This window comes from Lipotes vexillifer, unplaced genomic scaffold, assembly GCF_000442215.2.
Source record: "Lipotes vexillifer unplaced genomic scaffold, Lipotes_vexillifer_v1.1 scaffold1701, whole genome shotgun sequence".
NCBI classification, from domain to species: Eukaryota; Metazoa; Chordata; class Mammalia; order Artiodactyla; family Lipotidae; genus Lipotes; species Lipotes vexillifer.
This window is the reverse complement of record NW_006794217.1, coordinates 1,302,655-1,320,597: the sequence shown is the minus strand read 5'-3', so window position 1 is coordinate 1,320,597 and position 17,943 is coordinate 1,302,655. Positions and strand designations below refer to the sequence as shown.

The following is a 17,943-nucleotide window of genomic DNA, read 5'->3' as shown; positions in this document are numbered from 1 at the left end:
GGGGGGGGGGGGGTGGCGGGCACCGAGCAGCTCCTGGACCCACCCTGGGCCTGGTGGACTCTGCCTGCGGCTGCACTAGGTTGAACGTGGCCATTTCACTGGGAGCCCTCAGGACTGGCATCTGGTTCCTGTCTTCGGGGAAGACGCCTATCTGGAGGTTGGGCTGCCAGCTACTGGGCGTGTAGCTGGGGACAGGACCGGCAAGCTTGGTGTCACTGTGGGGACGTCCCCTCGGTCACCTGTTGAGCCGGGCAACTTTGCCCTCTACCTGGTACCCTTCTGCCCGGAGACCCGCTGTCTTCTCTCTAAAGAAAATGAATTTCTGGTCTTCTTGAGAGGCAGGGGAGAGACACATAAGATCAAATGCGGAAGAGGATGTGCAGATGCTGGATTTTGGAAATATCTTTAACTTCTGGTTCTGGTCAGCTGGAGCAGCCGCATCATGCCCAGGTCCTCCCCCTTACAACCCAAAACCCTGCGCATCACACCAACCGAGGAAGGGCCCGGGCAGGGGCTCAAGGGTGGCCTCGAGGACCCTGGGACTTGGCGAGCTCCCGAGTTTTCTCAGCTGCCCTTTGCCTGGACCAGCAACAAGATACACACAGCTCCCAGGAAAGCCTGTTCCCCCGCGAGGGGAAGCCCTCTGACAACACCGCCCCACTTTAGCCAAATGCCCAGGAAAAACCCGTCCCCTTCCTGCCCCTGCCCCTGCCCCATGGCACCAGCACCCAGGCCCACCCGGCAGTGTCACTGGGCCAGCAGGGCTCTCGGTGACCACCGGCTGCAGCAGGCAGTGGAGTGTCAGCCCAGGGAGTGTCAGCATGGCTGAGCTGATCCTCAGGGGCAGCATTGGAGCCAGAGCGTGATGGCGGGGCTGGCCACCCTTCCTGTCACTGACCCGAGTCAGAAGGCTCGGCACACAGTTCCTGCTCCCACCCTGGAGCAGCGGGGCGGCCCTTGTTCACCAGCCCTGGTGTTGGTGGACCAGTGGGGAGCCCGGCTGACACCACCCTGTCTGCAGGGTCTGCTTTTGCAGCATCGTGTCAGCAGGGCCTTCCACCTCCTCCTGAGCTGGGTGGCTGCCGCCAGGGGAAGGTTAAAGAGGATGTCTCACAGCGTAATTCTTGGAGTGTCCAGGATGCAGTAAAAGCCCCTTATCCTATCCAGAAGCAGAGCAGCTGTAACGTGAACAAGAGAAGACAGTCAACAGACACCAACACCACAGTGACTCAGGTGGCGGAATTACCCGATGAGGATTTTAAAGCAGCATCATAAAAGTGCTTCTGCAAACACTTACACATCCTCTTTAAACAAATGAAAAAATGGTAAACCTCAACAAAGAAATAAAAATTGTTTTTTTTTTTTTAAAAAAAGAACCAAACAGAAATTATACACCTGGAAAATACAATAACCAAAATAGAAAGCTCGTTGGATATGCTCCACGGTAGACTGCAGAGGAGAGAGAGAATTGTGAACTCAAGGGCAGATCAATAGAAATCACCTCACCAGAGCCACAGGGAAGCAGACTGAAAACAAACAGGTACAGAGCCTCGGGGACCTGTGATGAGGGGACACAGTATGGGACTTTGCTTAATTGGGCTCCCAGACAGGGAGAAAGGGATCGGGGCTGGGAAAATACCTTAAGAGGTGATGACTGAAAATTTCCCAAATCTGGAGAAGGGCATAAAACTACAGATTGGAGAAGCTAAGTGCAGTTCTCACAGTGTAAAACTAGAGAAATCCACAGCATGGCACCTGCTGATTAACCTTCTGCAAACTAAACACAAAGGAAAAATCTTGAAAGAAGCTAGAGAGAAACACTGTATCATCTACGGGGACGTGGATCTGAGTGACAGCAAGTTTTTCATCTGAAACTGTGGAAGCCAGAATGAAGGGCACATTTTTCAAGTTCTGAGAGAAAAGAACTGTCAGCCAATGAAAATATCCTTCAGGGATGAAAGGAAAATCAAGACATCCTCAGACAAAGTGACACTAAGAGAATTTGTCACCAGCGCACCTACCCTTAACGAATGTCTAAGGAAGCCTCCCGAGTAGGAGGGATGCGGTAACAGCGGAAAGCTTGGAATTTCCGAGGGGAAGGAACAATGGCATGGGTGAAAATAGAAGTATAAGAGACGGTCCTCGCATTTTCCTGAAATCATACTCGAGGTCAGAAACCCCGTAGCGTCCCGTGATGCTGGTGACAGAAGAAACGCACAAACCAATTCTCGTTTTAAAGTGGGGAAAGGGATGTGGCAGCCCCAGGAGGCCAAGTCGCCTGTGTGTATCTTAATCCCTTGAGCAACCACTGAGAAGTGTTTGCAATGCAGAGTGCTCAGAACACTACAAAGCTGTACAAGGTAACCTACTGGCAGGCAAGAAAAGAGAAACGGAAGAGTTGGGAACAGGGAATGAGCAGAGAACGTATAATAAAGTGACGGATCTAAGCACCAGCAAATCAGTATTTCCTTTTAAAGTAAATGATCTAAACGCACCAGCTAGAAGATAACAGTTCGGCAGAGTGGATATGAACACACGACCCAGTTATAGTTCACCTACAAGACTCAACTTCAGCGGTAACAACAGAGGTCGGCTGAAAGTAAAAGGATGAGAAATGATGTACTATGGAAACACGAATGTTTTTAAAGTAGGTATGGCTTATATTAATTGAATAATTTCAGGTAAAATACGGTGGACAAAAAAGGGACGTTACATGAGGCTCAGTCTGCCAAGAAGACGTAACGATCCTAAATGTGCGTGTGCCAGACGACAGAACTTCAAAACTCGTGAAGCCCAGCGATGAACCTGAAAGGAGAAATGGACAGATCCACCCGTACAGTCCAGGACCCCAACACAGCACTCTCAGACATCGTAGAACTTCCAGACCAAAAAGCAGCCAAGACATGGAAGAACTGAACAGCACCATCCACCAACAGGACCTGATCAACATCCAGAGAAGGCACGGTGGGGCAGCGCACCTGGAAGGCCAGCGGCGTGGACTGCACCCGGGGCGTGGAACAGACCTCAGCAAGTTCAGGAGAGTCGGCTTCATACCCTGTGTGTTGTCTGACCAGAAGGAACTCAAACCAGACGTCAGTAACAGAAAAACGGGGGGTCCCCTGACGTTTGGCGATTAAACAACACGCTCTTCAACAAGCAGCCCAAGTGCGGAAGAGGACACATCTCAAGAGAGAGACAAAGACAGCTGGCTGATGGTGAGAACACACCTGTCGGAGTCTGTGGGACAAGCAGAGTCAGCGCCGAGGAGGAGGGTGCACAGCACCGAACGTTTGCATTAGAAAAGTGGGGAGGTCTCCGATTTATATTCCAGCCTCGAGACCCTGAAGAAAGAAGAGCAAAATAAGCCCAAAACAAGCAGAAAAGAGGAAATAATAAAGAGCAAAATATAATGAAGTTGAAAGGAAAAAAAAAACCAGAAGATTATTGAAGCAGAAAGCCAGTTCTTTGGGAAAAAATTCAATAAAATTAATAAACGTCTAGCAAAACTGACAAGTCTGGAAAGAGAAGACAAGGTCATGCGTATTGAGCGTGCACAGGGTGTCTCTGCAGGCCCTCGGCTACGTAGAGGACCCAGGACACTGAACAGCCCCAAGCTTGCCAGATCGTTAACTGGGGGCAACGGACCAACGCCTCAGACACCAGAGACTACCAAAACTCAACCAAGATGAAACAGGAAATCTGAACCATCTTACAAACATTAAAAACTTGAATTCATGATGAAAATGTTCCCCCCAAATATGTTGCCAGGCCCATATGGTGTCCCTGAAGAATTGTAAACATTTAGAGAATAATTAACATCAGTTTTACACAGTCTCTTTAGAACACAGAAGAGGAGGTTACCAGGGGTGGGGGGTGGGGGGGATGGGTGTCGCCGAGGGGACGGCGTGCCTGGGCTCAATGGCGGCGGTGGTTACACGCATCTGCACATGTGACAGCGTCGCGTGGAAGCTGTTTACCTCGTTACCATCGAGGGAGACAGTGAAAAAGACATGGGCCTCCTTGTACAGTTTTTGCAAGTTCCTGTAATTATTTCCTAAAAAGTGGGCAAGAAGAGAGAGAGAGAGAGAGAGAGAGAGAGAGAGAGAGAGACTTCCAAGCCACTCCCAGCTGGAGCCCTGCCTTCGCTCTGCTTCCGGAAGCGACTCTCGGTGATGCCGTTCCTGAGACTTTGGGCACTTTTTGTGGTGGAAGCTTCTTGGCGTTTCCACTGCTGGTCTAGGAGTTATAGCTTTTTTGTGTCATTTACCGTTCATTCATCTGTTTTCCAACTTCTGAAGTTTTTTGGACACTGTGCCTTCTATTTTCTTTGTCCTTTCAGGAGCAGGCCTCAGAAGTAGTAAGGAAGACTGTGCTCTTGTTTTAATGGAATTTTGAGAGAGGTTGGCATTGAGTTAATTCCATTAGATCAATAAATTTAACTTCTGAGACTTGTTTTGTAGCCCAACACATGTAGTCTTTTCTGGAGAGTATCCGTGTGCACCCTGCAAGAATGTGTCCTCCGCTGTCGGGTCTCATCGATTTACAGGTTCCCAAGCGCTCTGCGTCCTTGTTGTCTTTGCTCCTTTTTATAGCTGGGTCATAGTCCGCTGATGGATATGCCGCAGCTGTAAAAAATTTATCCATTCACTTGTTGAAGGATATTTGTGTTGTTTTCAGCTTAGGGCAGTTGTGACTAGGACTGCTATAACGTGCAGGTTGTTTGTGGGCATAAGTTTCCGTTTCTCCAGGGCAGACACGCACGAGTGGAATTTCTAAGTAATGCGTTAAGTGCGTGTTTGGCTTTGGAAAGTGGTTTGCTGGTTGCTTAAACAGAATTGTGTGAGAGTTTGGGTTCCTCCTTGTCAGTGCTTGCTATTGTCAATATTCTTATTTTAGCCCTTCTGCTGAGTGTGTAGTGTATCTCACCATGGTTTTCTACTTGTATTTCCCAAGTGGCTACTGATGTTCAACACCTTTTCACGTGCTTAGTTGCAACCTGTTTAACCTTTTTGGTGAGATATCTGTTCAGATATCTCACCTGTCTTTTACTCAGTTGTTTTTTGGTTGTTGTTTTGTTTTTTAACTTACTGTTGAATTTTGCAAATTCTTTATGTACATTGGATACGTATTTGTCAAATATGTGGTTCACAAACATTTTCTCTTAGTCTGTACTTTATTTTCATTATCTTACCAATGTCTTAAAACAAAAGTTTTAAATTTTGAAAAAGTCCAATTTATCAATTTTTAGATGTTGAGTCTGAAAGCTCGTTGCCTAGCCTTGAGTACCAAAGGCGTTATCCTATGTTTATTTCTTAAAATTTTCTAGTTTCACATTTTACATTTAAGTTTCTGATCCATGTTCAGTTAAATTTTGCCTAAGATGTGAGGTTTAGGTGAAGATTTACTTTTATTTTATTTTTACCTAAAGAAGTTTAACTGCTTCAGGACAATGTATGGTAAAGGCTGTCCTTCCTTCACTGAATTGCTTTTTTATGCCTTTGTCAAAAATGGGTTGGGCATATTTCTCTCTCTTCCTGGATTCTCCATTTTGCTGTATTGATCTGAGTGTTTATCTCATCACCACTGTCTTGACTACTGGTAGCCTTGGGGTAAGTTTTTAGAATCTGGTAGTGTGACTTCTCCGATTTCATTTGTCTTTTTCAGAGTTGTTTTAGCTATTCTAGTTCCTTTGAGTTGCCATATAAATTTTAGAATTGGTTTGTCTATATCTACCCCAAAAAAATCCTGCTGGGGTTTTATTGGCATTGAGTTAAATCTTTACGTCAGTTTGGGAAGAACTGACATTCTCCTTATGTTGGGTCTTCCATTCCGTGAACACAATACGTATCTATTTATTTACATCTTTGATTTCTTTCGTCAGCATTTTGTATTTTCAGTATACAGACTCTGCATGTTTTATTAGATTTATACCTAAGTATGCCTTTTTATATGAGTTGTAAATTTTGTTTTATGTTGGGCTTACTATTATATATTACTATTATATAGAAATGATTGATTTTTGAGTTGTTCATCTGGTATCCTGCACCTTAACCGAATTTACTTACCAGTTCTCTGAGGGTTTTTTTGGTCTTTACTTTTGGTTGATTCCTTGGGATTTTCCTGGGCAGGTACCCTTATCTGTAAATTGTCTACATCGGTTTTATATCTTCTCTGAGTGGGATGCCTTTGGCGTTGGGGTGAGGAGGGCAGACATCTCCGCCTTGTTGCTGGTCTTGGAGGAGCACCTAGTCTTTAACCGTTAAGAACGATGCTAGCTGTAGGTTTTTTTGTGGATGTATCAGGGGATGTAGCAGTTCCCTTCTATTCTTGATTTGACTTTTATTCTTATAGAAGTTTATCATGAGTAGATGTTGAATTTTGTCACATCCTTTCTTTTTCCTTGAATAGATTGATACGATTGTGTGTTTCTTCTTTAAACTGTTGATATGGTAGATTATATTGATTTATTTTTCAGTGTTGAGCCAGCCTGACATCACGAGATAAACCCCCCTTGGCTGTCATGTAATGTTCTTATGTATTGCTGGATTCAACTTGCCAGTGCTTTGTTGATGATTTTTGGTCCATATTTGTGACGGATACTGGTCTGTGGGTTTCGTCTCTTGTTCTGTCCTTTTCTGGCTCTGTAGGAGCGTAATGCTGGCCTCATGCAGCAAGCTGGCAAGTGTTCCTTGTCTTTTCTGGAAGAGACAGTAAAACCACGTAGGCCTGGGTATTTCTGTTGTGGAAGGTCTTTAGAAGGGTCGGGTGGTGGGTGCTTTGTCGGGCGACTTGGCTGGACCGAGGGCAGCTGTCCGTGTGGACGCGCTCCCGCGGAGCCTCCCATTCCTGGTGCTGCCGCTTGGCCTCTTCTCGATTTTTCCCTTTGCCGGTCTCGCTGGAGCTTTACAGTTTAATTGGTCTTTTCAAAGGAACAGTGTTGGGTTTCGTTCATTATTCTCATTGTTTCTGTGTCTCAATTTCATTGATTTCCGCTCTTTATTATTTCCCTCCGTCTCCTTGCTTTGGCTGTATCTTTCCCCTTTTTTTCTAGTTTCTTAAGGCGGAAGCTTAGATTATTGGTTTGAGATCTCTCTCGTTTTCTAACGTAAGTGTTTCAGGCTACAGATTTTTTCCAGGTGCTGCTTCAGCTGCATCCCACACTTGCGATCTGTCGTAGTCTCATTTTCATTCAGTCAGGTTGTATGGTTTTCGGTTTTTTTAATTTGCTAAGGTTTGTAAAATGCCCCAGGAACATGCTGTGTCCTGGAGAAGGCTTTATCTGTACTTGAGAAGAATGAGTATCCTGTTGCATTGGGTGGTACGTTCTGTAAGTTCCTGTTAGATCCCATCGGTTGACAGTGTTGTTCAGTCCTGTGTGTCTTTGCTCGTCTTCTGTCCGCAGTTCTAACTCCTTAGCAGGAAGCTTTGAAATCTCCAACCATACTTGTGGATTTGTCTGTTTTTCCTTCCAGGTCTGTCATTTTTCGCTTCATGTATTTTGAAGCTCTGCTTTTAAGGGGCCTGTTCATTTAGGGTTATTGTGTCTTCTTGGTGAATAAACCGTTTTACATGTTTGTCATTCCTCTTTTTTGGGGTGGCCACTGTCTGGTTATCTCCTCTGAAGTCTCCTTTGTCTGGTATTAATACAGCCACCCCAGCATACATTCTTCCTTCCCTCCCTCCTTTCTTTCCCTTCTTTCTTGCCAGCTGTTCACTTTGGAATGATTGCTGGTTTACAGGAGAGGTGCGCAGATGGCACAGAGCGTCTCATACGCTGCTCACCTTTGTCCCTCATGATCAACATCTTCGTCTCCCTGGTGCGTTCGTCACAATCAAGTCACAGTTAACTGGTCTGCGGCCTGCGTTCAGCCGTTTGTTTACCCAGCAGCGTCCAGCCCAGGGCCCCACCTTGGTCTCAGCCATCTCGTCCCCCCGCCTCCCCCGCTCTCTGCCAGTTTCTCGGTCTTTGTTTTCCGCGACCTTGGCCATGCCAGCATCCCCAGCCCACGTTTGTCTGACGTGTTCTGCGACGAGGCTGACATGTGGCTTTTGGGAAGATGCTGGGGTTTGGGGTTTCATGCCTTCTCATCGCATCAGATCCGGGGTACGTACTGTTAACAGTTCCTGCTTCACTTTCATTTCACCTTCTGTCGTCAGCAGTCAGGAGGGACCAGGACACTCTCTCAGCACCTGTGCTCAGCGGTCTCCAGCGTTCCGCCTTCTGCAGAACCTCTGTGACCTAGTGACGCGGCTCCGCACTCCACTCTCACCACAGTCGCCCTCAGTGTTCTTGTTTCTGGCAGCCGCCTCCCGCCCCACCCAGCCTCTGCCCAGGAGCCCGTCCGTCCGCACGTTTTTTACATGTTCGTTACGGCAGCACCTTCTCGGTGGCTTATACAGCACACTTACTTTCTCACGGTTCTGGAGGCCTGGAGCCTGAGATCAGGGTGTTGGCAAGTTTGGTTTCCCCTGAGGCCTCCCTCTTGGCCTGCTGACGCCTTCTCGCCATGCCCTCACAGGGCAGAGAGCTCGAGCAGGCTCTGCTGTCTTCCTACCAGGCGCCGACCCCACCCCGAGGGCCCTGCCCCACCCCGGCCTCGTTTGACCCATCGCCCTCCAGAGGCCCACCTCCAAATATCACACCCGGGGTTGGGCTCCAACATGTGAATCTGGGGGACCCAGACATTCAGTCTGTAGCAGGACACCCCCCTCCTCGTACGAGCGACACCAGAGCTGGTGCAGTCCATCTCCCCACGCTCGAGCCTCTGCTGCAGGTGCAGGACAGGGCCGGCGATGCCTGCGGTGAGCCCAACGCTGGGGACACAGAACAGACCGTCCGACACAGGGGATGGCCAGGCCCACGGGGACAGAGCGGCTGCAGAGCCCTGAGCAGGCGGTCAGGGAGGAGGCCAGCAGGCAGGGTGTGGGGCCCGGGACCAGAGGGCCGTCAGCCTGAGCAAGTGGCCTCCCGGACCAGCTGCTCTCTGCCCAGCTGTGCCTCTAGTTCTGCCCGCTGTCCCCTCCAGCACCGGGAGCCTGACCCCTGGCGCCCTACCCCCGCTACCCTGGGTTTTAGTTCGGCAGAAACCATCATTCTTCCCTCGGAAGTTTTCCAGGGTATGTGGTACATTCATTGCAAATGTTTTTTTAGGGAAGATAACAAACACCCCTCTCTGGCTGATTTCTCCTGACACACACAGGCGCACGTGCACACACACACACACACACACACACGCCTGCTTTGATTGGCTTCATCTTCTCGAGAAATGATCTGGGATGTCATCCAGTTTATGTAATACCCTCAGTGTTTAAAAAACTTGGAGTTAGTCAATTTCAAGACACTTAACGCCAGGCCTGATTGCTTTGAACAATTTAAAGGCAGACCAGCATTCTGAGCTTTTGAACAAACACGCACACACACTCATTCATTCGTTCTCTCCCCCTCCGCCTCGGTGAGATAACAGTTTGCCTCAAAGGAGGACAAGGAGAAGAAAGCGCCCGTTTTTAAGATGCACAACTAGTGCTGTTGACGTGTTGACGTCCGACAGCTGGGACGGGTCCTAGCTCGCCGCTTATTAGGAAGTCTGCGGCCGCATACATGTACTTATTTGAGTTTAGACCGGAGAACTTTCGCTCACAAGCCTTCAGAATCCATAATACCTGTTTTAAGAGGGGCCTTGCGGGGCTCTCACGCAGCCTGTCCCTGAGATGCAGAGTCCTTCTCTGGAAGCGGCTTCCTGGCGGTGGCCTGGGCACTGACCACCACCTCCCCCCCCCCCCCCAAGCTCACGGGGATGCCTCACCGGGGCCGGGCGGGTCACACCTCCGAGTCGTCCCTCGGAGAAGCACTGACCTAAAGGGTAAGGGCATCGGCCCTGGAGCCTGACTACCAGGCTCCCTAGCCTGGGTACCGGATGGGCCGCTTCCCTGCTGTCACTTAACCTCTGTGAGCCTCCAGTTCCCCTGTGAAAACTAGGGGATGGGATGCGAGCCCTGCGGGGCACTGGCCTCACTGGGCGCCAGAGACTCTTCCTCAGTTCCCTGCGATGCCCGCAGCCCTGCCTGCACCTGCAGCTCAGCACTGCTCGGGCGCTTCTGCAAGGGACAGGGTGACCTGTCAAAGGCTTCGGTGCAGCGTGTGTCTTCACAGTTGTAGGCTGCACGTGTTAAGCGTACGACTGGATATATTCTCTCTCTCTCTCTCTCTCTCTCTCTCTCTCTCTCTCTCTCACACACACACACACACACACACACACACCCATGGAACCATTACCACACTCAAGATAGTAGGCCTGTCCTTCACCCCGAAACATTCCCTCTTGCTCGATTATAACCCTGCTTCCCCCACCTCCCGTCCCCCACCCCCAGGCAGCTGGTACCAGTCTGCTTTCAACTACCGGGCGTCGGTGGGCACGTCACGAAGCTGTGTGTTATGGGAGCTGTGCAGTGTGTACTCTGGCCTCTCTCTCTGAGCGTAGTTGTCTTGAGACAGCACGTGTGTGTCCCAGCGGTTTGCCGTTTCTCTCTGCTGAGCCTTATTCCCCTGTGCGCATACACCACTGTTCGCTCACGTACGCCCTTGCTGGTGGACGTCTGGTTTGCCCCGAGTTTTGGCTGTGGGAATGAAGCTACTTTGTGTTACACACCGAGTCCTTGTGTCCTTTCTTTTCTCCCGGAGGAACACTGCAGTGGGGGATGGCTGGTAGTTGCGTGAGTGACTCTTTAAGAAGCTGTCTTCCAGAGTGGTTGTACTGTTTCATGTTCCCGCTGCCGGTGGACGAGAGGTGTGGCTTCTCCTCGCCAGCACTTGGTGTGGTTGGTCCTCCCCATTTTAATCCTGGTAGATGCGAGGTGGCGTCTCACTGTGGTTTAAGCTTTTATGTCCCTATTGACTAACGATGTTGGGCACCTTTTCACGTGCTTGTCATTGTATATCTTCTTTGGTAAAATGTTCAAACTTTTGTCCATTTTTTATTTGATTACTTACTGGCTTGTTGTTAAGTTTGTACAGTGCTTTATACAATCTGGATACGAGTCCTTTATCAGATATTGGCAAATCTTTTCTCCCATTCTGTAGCTTGTCTTTTCATTCTCTTCATGGAGTGTTTGTTTTGTTTGTTTGTTTGTGTTTTGGCGGTACGCGGGCCTCTCCCGTCGCGGAGCACAGGCTCCGGACGCGCAGGCTCAGCGGCCGTGGCTCACGGGCCCAGCCGCTCCACGGCATGTGGGATCTTCCCGGACCGGGGCACGAACCCGCGTCCCCTGCATCGGCAGGCGGACTCTCAACCGCTGTGCCACCAGGGAAGCCCCACGTGGGTGTTTTTTATGATACCATTTTATTTCCTTTTTTTGGCTTTTTGGTTGTAACTCTTTGTTTTTTTTTTTTTATTTTAGGGGTTGCTCTAAGGTTTTTAATATACACCTTTCACGTATCATCGTCTACCTTCAGGTGATACTATACCTTTTCACATATATAACATAACCTTACAGCTGTGTATGTCTGTTTATGCCGCCTTTATGCTGTTGCTGTCGTATATTTTACTTAATATTTATGTCTGAAAACCCCAATATATTTTTTATTAGTTTTGTTTAAACAATCTCTTAAAAATAGTAACTTAAATATTTCCAGAAGATGTAAATAATATGAAAAACCATATTTCTGCCCGCGTAGCTAAGATTCCCGCTGCTCCTCACACCTTTGTGTGGCTACTCCTTCCCTTCTGCCCGCGGGTCTCCCTTGACATTTCCTGTAGAGCAGGCCTGCTGGGGATAAACTCTCTGTATGTCTGAGAACATCTCGATTTTGCTTTTGTCTTTTGAGAGATATTCTCAGTGGGAATAGAATTCCGGGTTGACAGTTTTTCATTTCTTCTAGTATTTTCAGGATTTTTCTCCTCTTTCTCACTTGCAGTGTCTCTGCTGAGGAAGCTGCTCTGTTCCTCTGTGGGTAACATTTCCTTTCTGTGGCTGCCTGCGGGATTTCTGTAGCACTGGTTTTGAGCAGCCAGATCGTTCGTGGACTGGGGCTGCTTTCTTCCTGTTTCTTGTGCCCGGGTTTGGGTAGCTTCTTGGGTCTGTGTCTTTATACTCCCGTCACATTTGGAACCTTCTCGCAGTATTTTTCTGTCCCATCCCCCCACCACCACCACCACCGCAGGGACTCCAGTTACACGTAAAGTCACCTTCATGACGTTGCCCCACCGCTCAGCAATGCTCCTTCCAGTTTTAAAGATCGATTTTCCTCTCTGTCTGCTACTGTGGATAGTTTGTATCGCTCTGTCTTCAAGTGCACTAAACTTTTGTCCTGTAGAGTCTGATCCATCATTAATATCATCCAGGACTTTTCATCTCAGACATTGTAGCTTCCACCTCTAGGAATTCGATTTGGTCTTGTTTATGTCTTCCATATCTGTCCTTAACTGCTGAACAATGGAATATTATTCCTTTATTCCAATAGCTTTTAATAACTGTTTCATTGTCCTTTGGGTGCTGATTTAATGTCTGTGCAGTTATTCTGCACAGGTAGGTTATTCTCTTCATTGTGGGTCATATTTTCCTACTTAATGCCCAGTAATCTTTGATTGGATGGCAGACATTGTGAGTTTTAGGTTGCTGGGTTCTGAACGTTTCTGTGCTTGTATAAATCTTGTTGAGCGTTTTTCAGGGATGCACTTAAGTTTCTTGGGAAGAGTTTGGTCCTCTCAGGTCTCGCCATTGTGATCTGCTGGGCCAGCCTGGAGCAGGCACCAGTCTGGAGGCAGTTACCCCCCATTCCCGAGCCAAGACCTTCCTGAATCATCCATGAAGCGTGAGTTTTCCTTTCTGGCTGGTGGAAAAGGCTCTGTTCCTTACCCCGTGTCAGTGCTGGGCACTGCTTCCTTGGCATTTTTTAATTTTAAACCGTACGAATATGGTTGCTATAAAAAAAATTAATTTAAAAAGGAAGACAGAAATCGGCGCCTTCTTACGATGAGCTGCCACCTACCCGCATGCCTGCTTTGCCCACGGGCCTTGCTCGGCCTCTGGGCCTGCGGGGTAAGACGAGCCTCCTCCTGCACCTCGTCCGGGTGGTCCCGCCGCCTCCAGCCACCAGCTGTGTCCACAGCGCGCGTCGGGGAGCTTCCCCGTCTCTTCGTCGTGCTTGGAGACTCTCTTCAGGCCGTTCCCTTGACTCTCGCAACCTCTCCGGTGTGCCGTCACACTTGGGGCGGGGGGGGTGGACTGGTGGGCACAGGACACGTGCAGGCCCACCGTGCCCCCTGTTAGTTCTCCCTGCTCCCTTCCGGTCCTGGTCAGCGAGGGCCCCACCTCTCCCCACCACAGAAGCTTCTGCACCGGAATAGATGCCTTGGTTGCGCTCCCCCATCCTGGGCTTGTGTAGTTTTACAGTTTTTCCTTAATGTCACGTCTTCGTGGCACATTTCTACGAATGTGTACTTGGCAACGGGCCTTTTAACCGTCCTGTGACCTTTCCCCTTTTCCTCCCCAGAGGGCGGGCTGCCGTGGGGCTCCTGTCATGGGTCTGCTCTCCTTGCAGGTTGAAGGTTGAGGAGCTGGAGGGGGAGCGGAGCCGTCTGGAGGAAGAGAAGAGGGCGCTGGAGACACAGCTGGAGCGGCTCACCCTGCAGGTGGGCTCGTCCGGGGCTTGCCCTGCCCTCCTGTTTTCTCCTGGGTTTTGCCCGATGTTCCTGCACCCCAGCCATCCCACTTTCTACCTGACCAGACTAGACTAAACCGGGGGCCTGTCCCCCACCCAGGCCCCTGGCTGGCCGAGAACACCCGTCCCGAGCCACCAGAAGGGACAGCCTGGCCCGGGTGGTGCTGCCCCAGCTGCCCACCCCGTCCGCTTTCTTGGTCTCCATCTCGTTTTTCCCGACTGCTGGCCGCAGCGAGCCCACAGCCTGACCTCTGCGTCGCCCGTGGCGGGTGTGACGGGCGTGCCCCCCTGGGAGGAGACGCCAGCAGAGGTCCTGGGTGGTTTGGGGTTCGTATCACCAAGCCCGTCTGCGTCTGCCTGCAGTTGTGAAGTCGGATCGCTATTTGCACTGTTTTGCTCTTGCTTTGTTTTCCATGTTTATCCTCCTGTCTAAATTGTTCCATGGCAGGAAACCTGCAGGTTAGTGATTACCCAGATTTTGGACAGGCCATTGATTTTTCTCTTGGCATCTATTAGAGGCAAATCAAATCTCCTTTTTATTCCCGATTCCTGGAGATGGGGAAAGTGACAACCTTGATAAAACGAGGCGCTGTGAGCCACAGCTGGGCCATACTCTGCTCCAGGACCTGTCACCTTGTACCATTTTAATTGGGCCGCAGTCCTGCTGGGAGGGCTGGGCTGCAGGCGGATGAACCCCGGCCGCCCGTCAGTGGTGCCGTGTCAGGGCAGGATGGGGAGTGTCTTTCTGGGTCCTTAGTTGAGCTCAGCCTGAGGTCACGGCCGATGGCTTCCCAGGCCTCTGATTGGGACTCTGAGTGCTGCTGAAATCCACGTTTCCTTTTTGCAGCTCTAGGGCTTCAAGGCCTGTCACGAGGAGCCTCAGTGGCCCTTGGTGATGGTGTCGAGGGTCAGACCAGATGAGAGGTGCAGTGAGCACCGTCAGTGGATGTGGGGTGACGGGGCCGGCGCTGGGGGCTCCCAGCTTGAGCCTTCCTGTGTGGGAGGTTCGGGCGGGTGGTGCCCGGCCCATGCAACACTCCGCGGGTGGGGTCAGCGACGTCGGCCGTGTCCAGCCTCCTGGGCCCCGCATGGACCTCACGCAGTGTGGGGGCCTGGCTGTGCGTCCTGGAGCCGCTCACGGCCAAGGCGGCAGGTGGCATCCGTGTCAGCTTGGCGAGGGCATGGGTCAGTGTCTGCGCCCTGGTGTGGCATGGCTCTCGGCACGCAGGTTTCTCTCCATGGAAGTGTGTGTGTGAGGGGGGTCCCCGGCCGGCAGTGGCCACACGCAGCGCCGAGTGTGCCTGTGAGCAGCTGCCCCTGCGTGGCCGGGAGGGTGTGGCAAGTGGGTCCTGGCTTCCAGGATCCTGGGGGAGCAGACGTTCGCACGGTGATGTGCACGCCTGCCGCTGCTCCCAGGGCGCGCGGCCGCCGCCTCCCTCACCCCCGGCCGTGGATATTCTGGAGCCACGTCCGGGGGTGTGAGGCCCCGTCCCCGCCATGGGCGCTCGGGTGGCCCCCGCACCAGGCGCAGTCCCGCCGCACTGGTTCTCTCCACCTGCTTCGAGCCCGGGGCCTGGTGCCGCCCCTCCAACTCTGCAGGTCACCCGGATCTTGAGACGGCAGCAAGCAGAGGCTCCTGGGTGCCTCTGTCCCACGTCACAGCCCCTTTCTCCGTGTGGCCAGTTCCAGCTTGAGTTCCAGCAGGCTCTCAGGAGCACCCCCGCCCCGGCACAGGGCTCGTTTCAGAAAGGTCCTTGTGATGGCGGGGCCGAGTCCTGTCTCCTGACTCACCATCTCAGTCACAGGCGCCACAGGCCTCTGCTCCATGGGCCCTGGGCTTTCTCCTTAGGCCTCCTGTATCTGTGCCCACCCACACTCCTGGGGGACGTCCTGCTGCCCCCTTTTCACTGACGAGGAAGCTTCGCTCAGAGAGGTTCAGCGCTTTAGTCACGGGCACCGAGCCCCAAGGAGCAGGGCTGACCTTTGAACCCAGGGCCGTTGTCTCCTGAGCCGTACCCTCGCCCCCGGCCTCCACACACTGCTGACCCCTCACCCCACCTTCCTGCCCTGCTCCTTGGGCTGCACCCCTGGTGGCCCGGCCGCCATTCCCAGGTGAGCAGCCTCAGCTCCGGGACCACTGGTCTCCTGCCCCACCCCGGCCCCCAACACCGCCCTGCCCACTGCCCCTGGCCTGGGTCCGTCGTATGATGCTCTGGGAGCGAGGAGAGGTGTATGCCCCCAAGGCTGAGCGGACGGGTCACCCCCTGTCTGACCGTGACGCCAGAGAGGCAGAGCTTGCCCCACCGCCGTCCAGCCCGGGCGGAGCATCCGTGGGCAGGCCCTGCCCAGGAGGCAGGGAAACGGGTGGATTCGGCCCTGGAAGGAGGATGCCCACCTGCACCCTGACCCCTCAGGGCAGACAGAGGGAAACCACTGGGCGTTCTGGTCCTGGTGGAGTGGACCGGGACGACCTCATGTCTGGCTCAGGGAGCCCCCGCCAGGTGGCGCTGAAATGGGCCTGAAGGGGACCTGGGCTCGTGGAAACCGCGGAGACGTGGGTGGTGCCCTGGGGGCACCGGCATCCGAGTCTGTAGACCTCGCCTGGAATCCTGCCCCTCAGCTGGGTGGTCTCGGGCATGTCGTGCTTTGCCACCTGAGTCCCCAGCACATCCTTTATAAAATCGGGGATGGTGCGCCCACGTGGGGGTTACCAGGAGGTCACAGGCCACGTCTGACCACACCATCGTGAGGCCAAGACCTTGTCCCCTTCACCTCGGTCCCCGGGCCGTGGAGGCAGCAGGAGAGGGCAGCACACCCCTCCAGGTGGCCTGGCTGCCCCCAGGCTCCACTTCATCTGTGCGACCGCAGAACCGCGGCTTCGTGGCCTGGGCAGAGTGGGAGGACACGGGCCGAGGGGCCCAGCTAGCGTGTAGCTCCCCCGGCTGTGTGTTTATCCGGGGTGCTGCCGGTGTAACCCTTATGCAGGTCTCGTCTCCTCATTGCCCCTGGAGAAGTCTTCGAGTTGGGCTGCTTCAAGCAAGATTGATTAAAATCCACTGCAGTTTGACTTAATTGGGAACATATGCTTGGAGAGGGAGCTCGACTAGTTAGAACTTTTTGTAATTAGTTCACAGCTGGTTGGTGAGGGAACCGCGCCGGTTACCGCTCAGAGCTGAGTGCACGCCTGCCGGCCTGTGCCCACTCAGTGCCTGGCGGGGCCGGGAGGGGAGGCTCCTGGGCCCTCCGCCTGTGGTGCGTGGCCTGTCTGGGTCTTTCTGGGGGTCCTTGGCCACTCCCACCTCATGTATCCTAAGGTAGCCAGCCGTCAGGGAGACGAGGCCCCCATGTAGAGATGGGGAAACTGAGGCCACAGCTGGCCGTTTAGTAGAGGCAGAGTGCCCTCCGGTAAAGACTGAACTTGGGCAAACCAGCTGGGACTCTGGGCCCGAAGCAGGGGTTCTCTGCGAAACAGACTCAGGGAACACACTCCCTGTGCCCCCCAGGCCTTTCCCAGTGGTCCTGGTGGGCACAGGGCACTGCCCGGGCGCGCCCACCCCTCCCGCCCTCGGTCATTCCTCTTCTTAGCGGCTGGGCACTGGGCCTGGTGTTGGCTCTGTCCCTCCCCAGCCATGGCCCTGGTCTCAGTCTGCTCGCCTGGACGTGGAGCTGACCCCACCCCCCTGCAGGCTGTCATGGGGAACACGGTGACGTGCCCGGCACAGAAGCACCGCCGCTGCCGCTGTCACCGCTCTTACCTTGATGATGCCACACGGTTGTCCACGTTTAGCTTCTCGTGGGCCACGTTTGGGGCTGTCAAAGCAATGAGCCGCCTGGCGCTCCCGGGGTGCAGTCCTGAGGGCTAGAGGCGTGGCAGCTCTGGGCCTGGCAGACGCTCGTGCCCCCGGCAGTGCCCCCTCTGGTGAGGAGCGAGCTTCGCGTGGAGGGGGGTGAGTTTGGTCCCCCTGGCTTGCCCTGGGTCCCGGGTGGTGGAGCCGGCATGCAAAGTCAGCCCTACCGGTTTCCCCCATCGTGTTACGAACAAACACCGTCCAATGTACGGCAAAGTTGGAAGAGTTTTACAGTAAACACCCATGTGTCCCCCCAGGTCCTGCTGCAGACACTCTCCTGTGGCTGCTGTATGACGCAGCACCTCTCTACCCGCTTCCACCCATCAGTACTTTCTCTTTTCTTAATGCATTTTAAAGAAAATTGCAAACATCTGTACCTCTAAATGCTTCAGCATGTACGTAATTAAGCAGAATTCATCTCTGGGCTTTGCGCCCCCT

The 17,943-nt window shown here is 52.5% G+C and overlaps 1 protein-coding gene across 1 annotated transcript in view; it reads left to right on the top strand.

Moving 5' to 3' along the window:
• Positions 1-17,943, top strand: part of LOC103072712 (mitotic spindle assembly checkpoint protein MAD1-like) — a 147,565-nt gene that overhangs the window by 42,287 nt on the left and 87,335 nt on the right. The window contains exon 5 of the mRNA XM_007467089.1: positions 13,538-13,628. Within this exon, the coding sequence (XP_007467151.1) occupies positions 13,538-13,628 (91 nt within the window). The remainder of the gene's footprint in view (positions 1-13,537; positions 13,629-17,943) is intronic.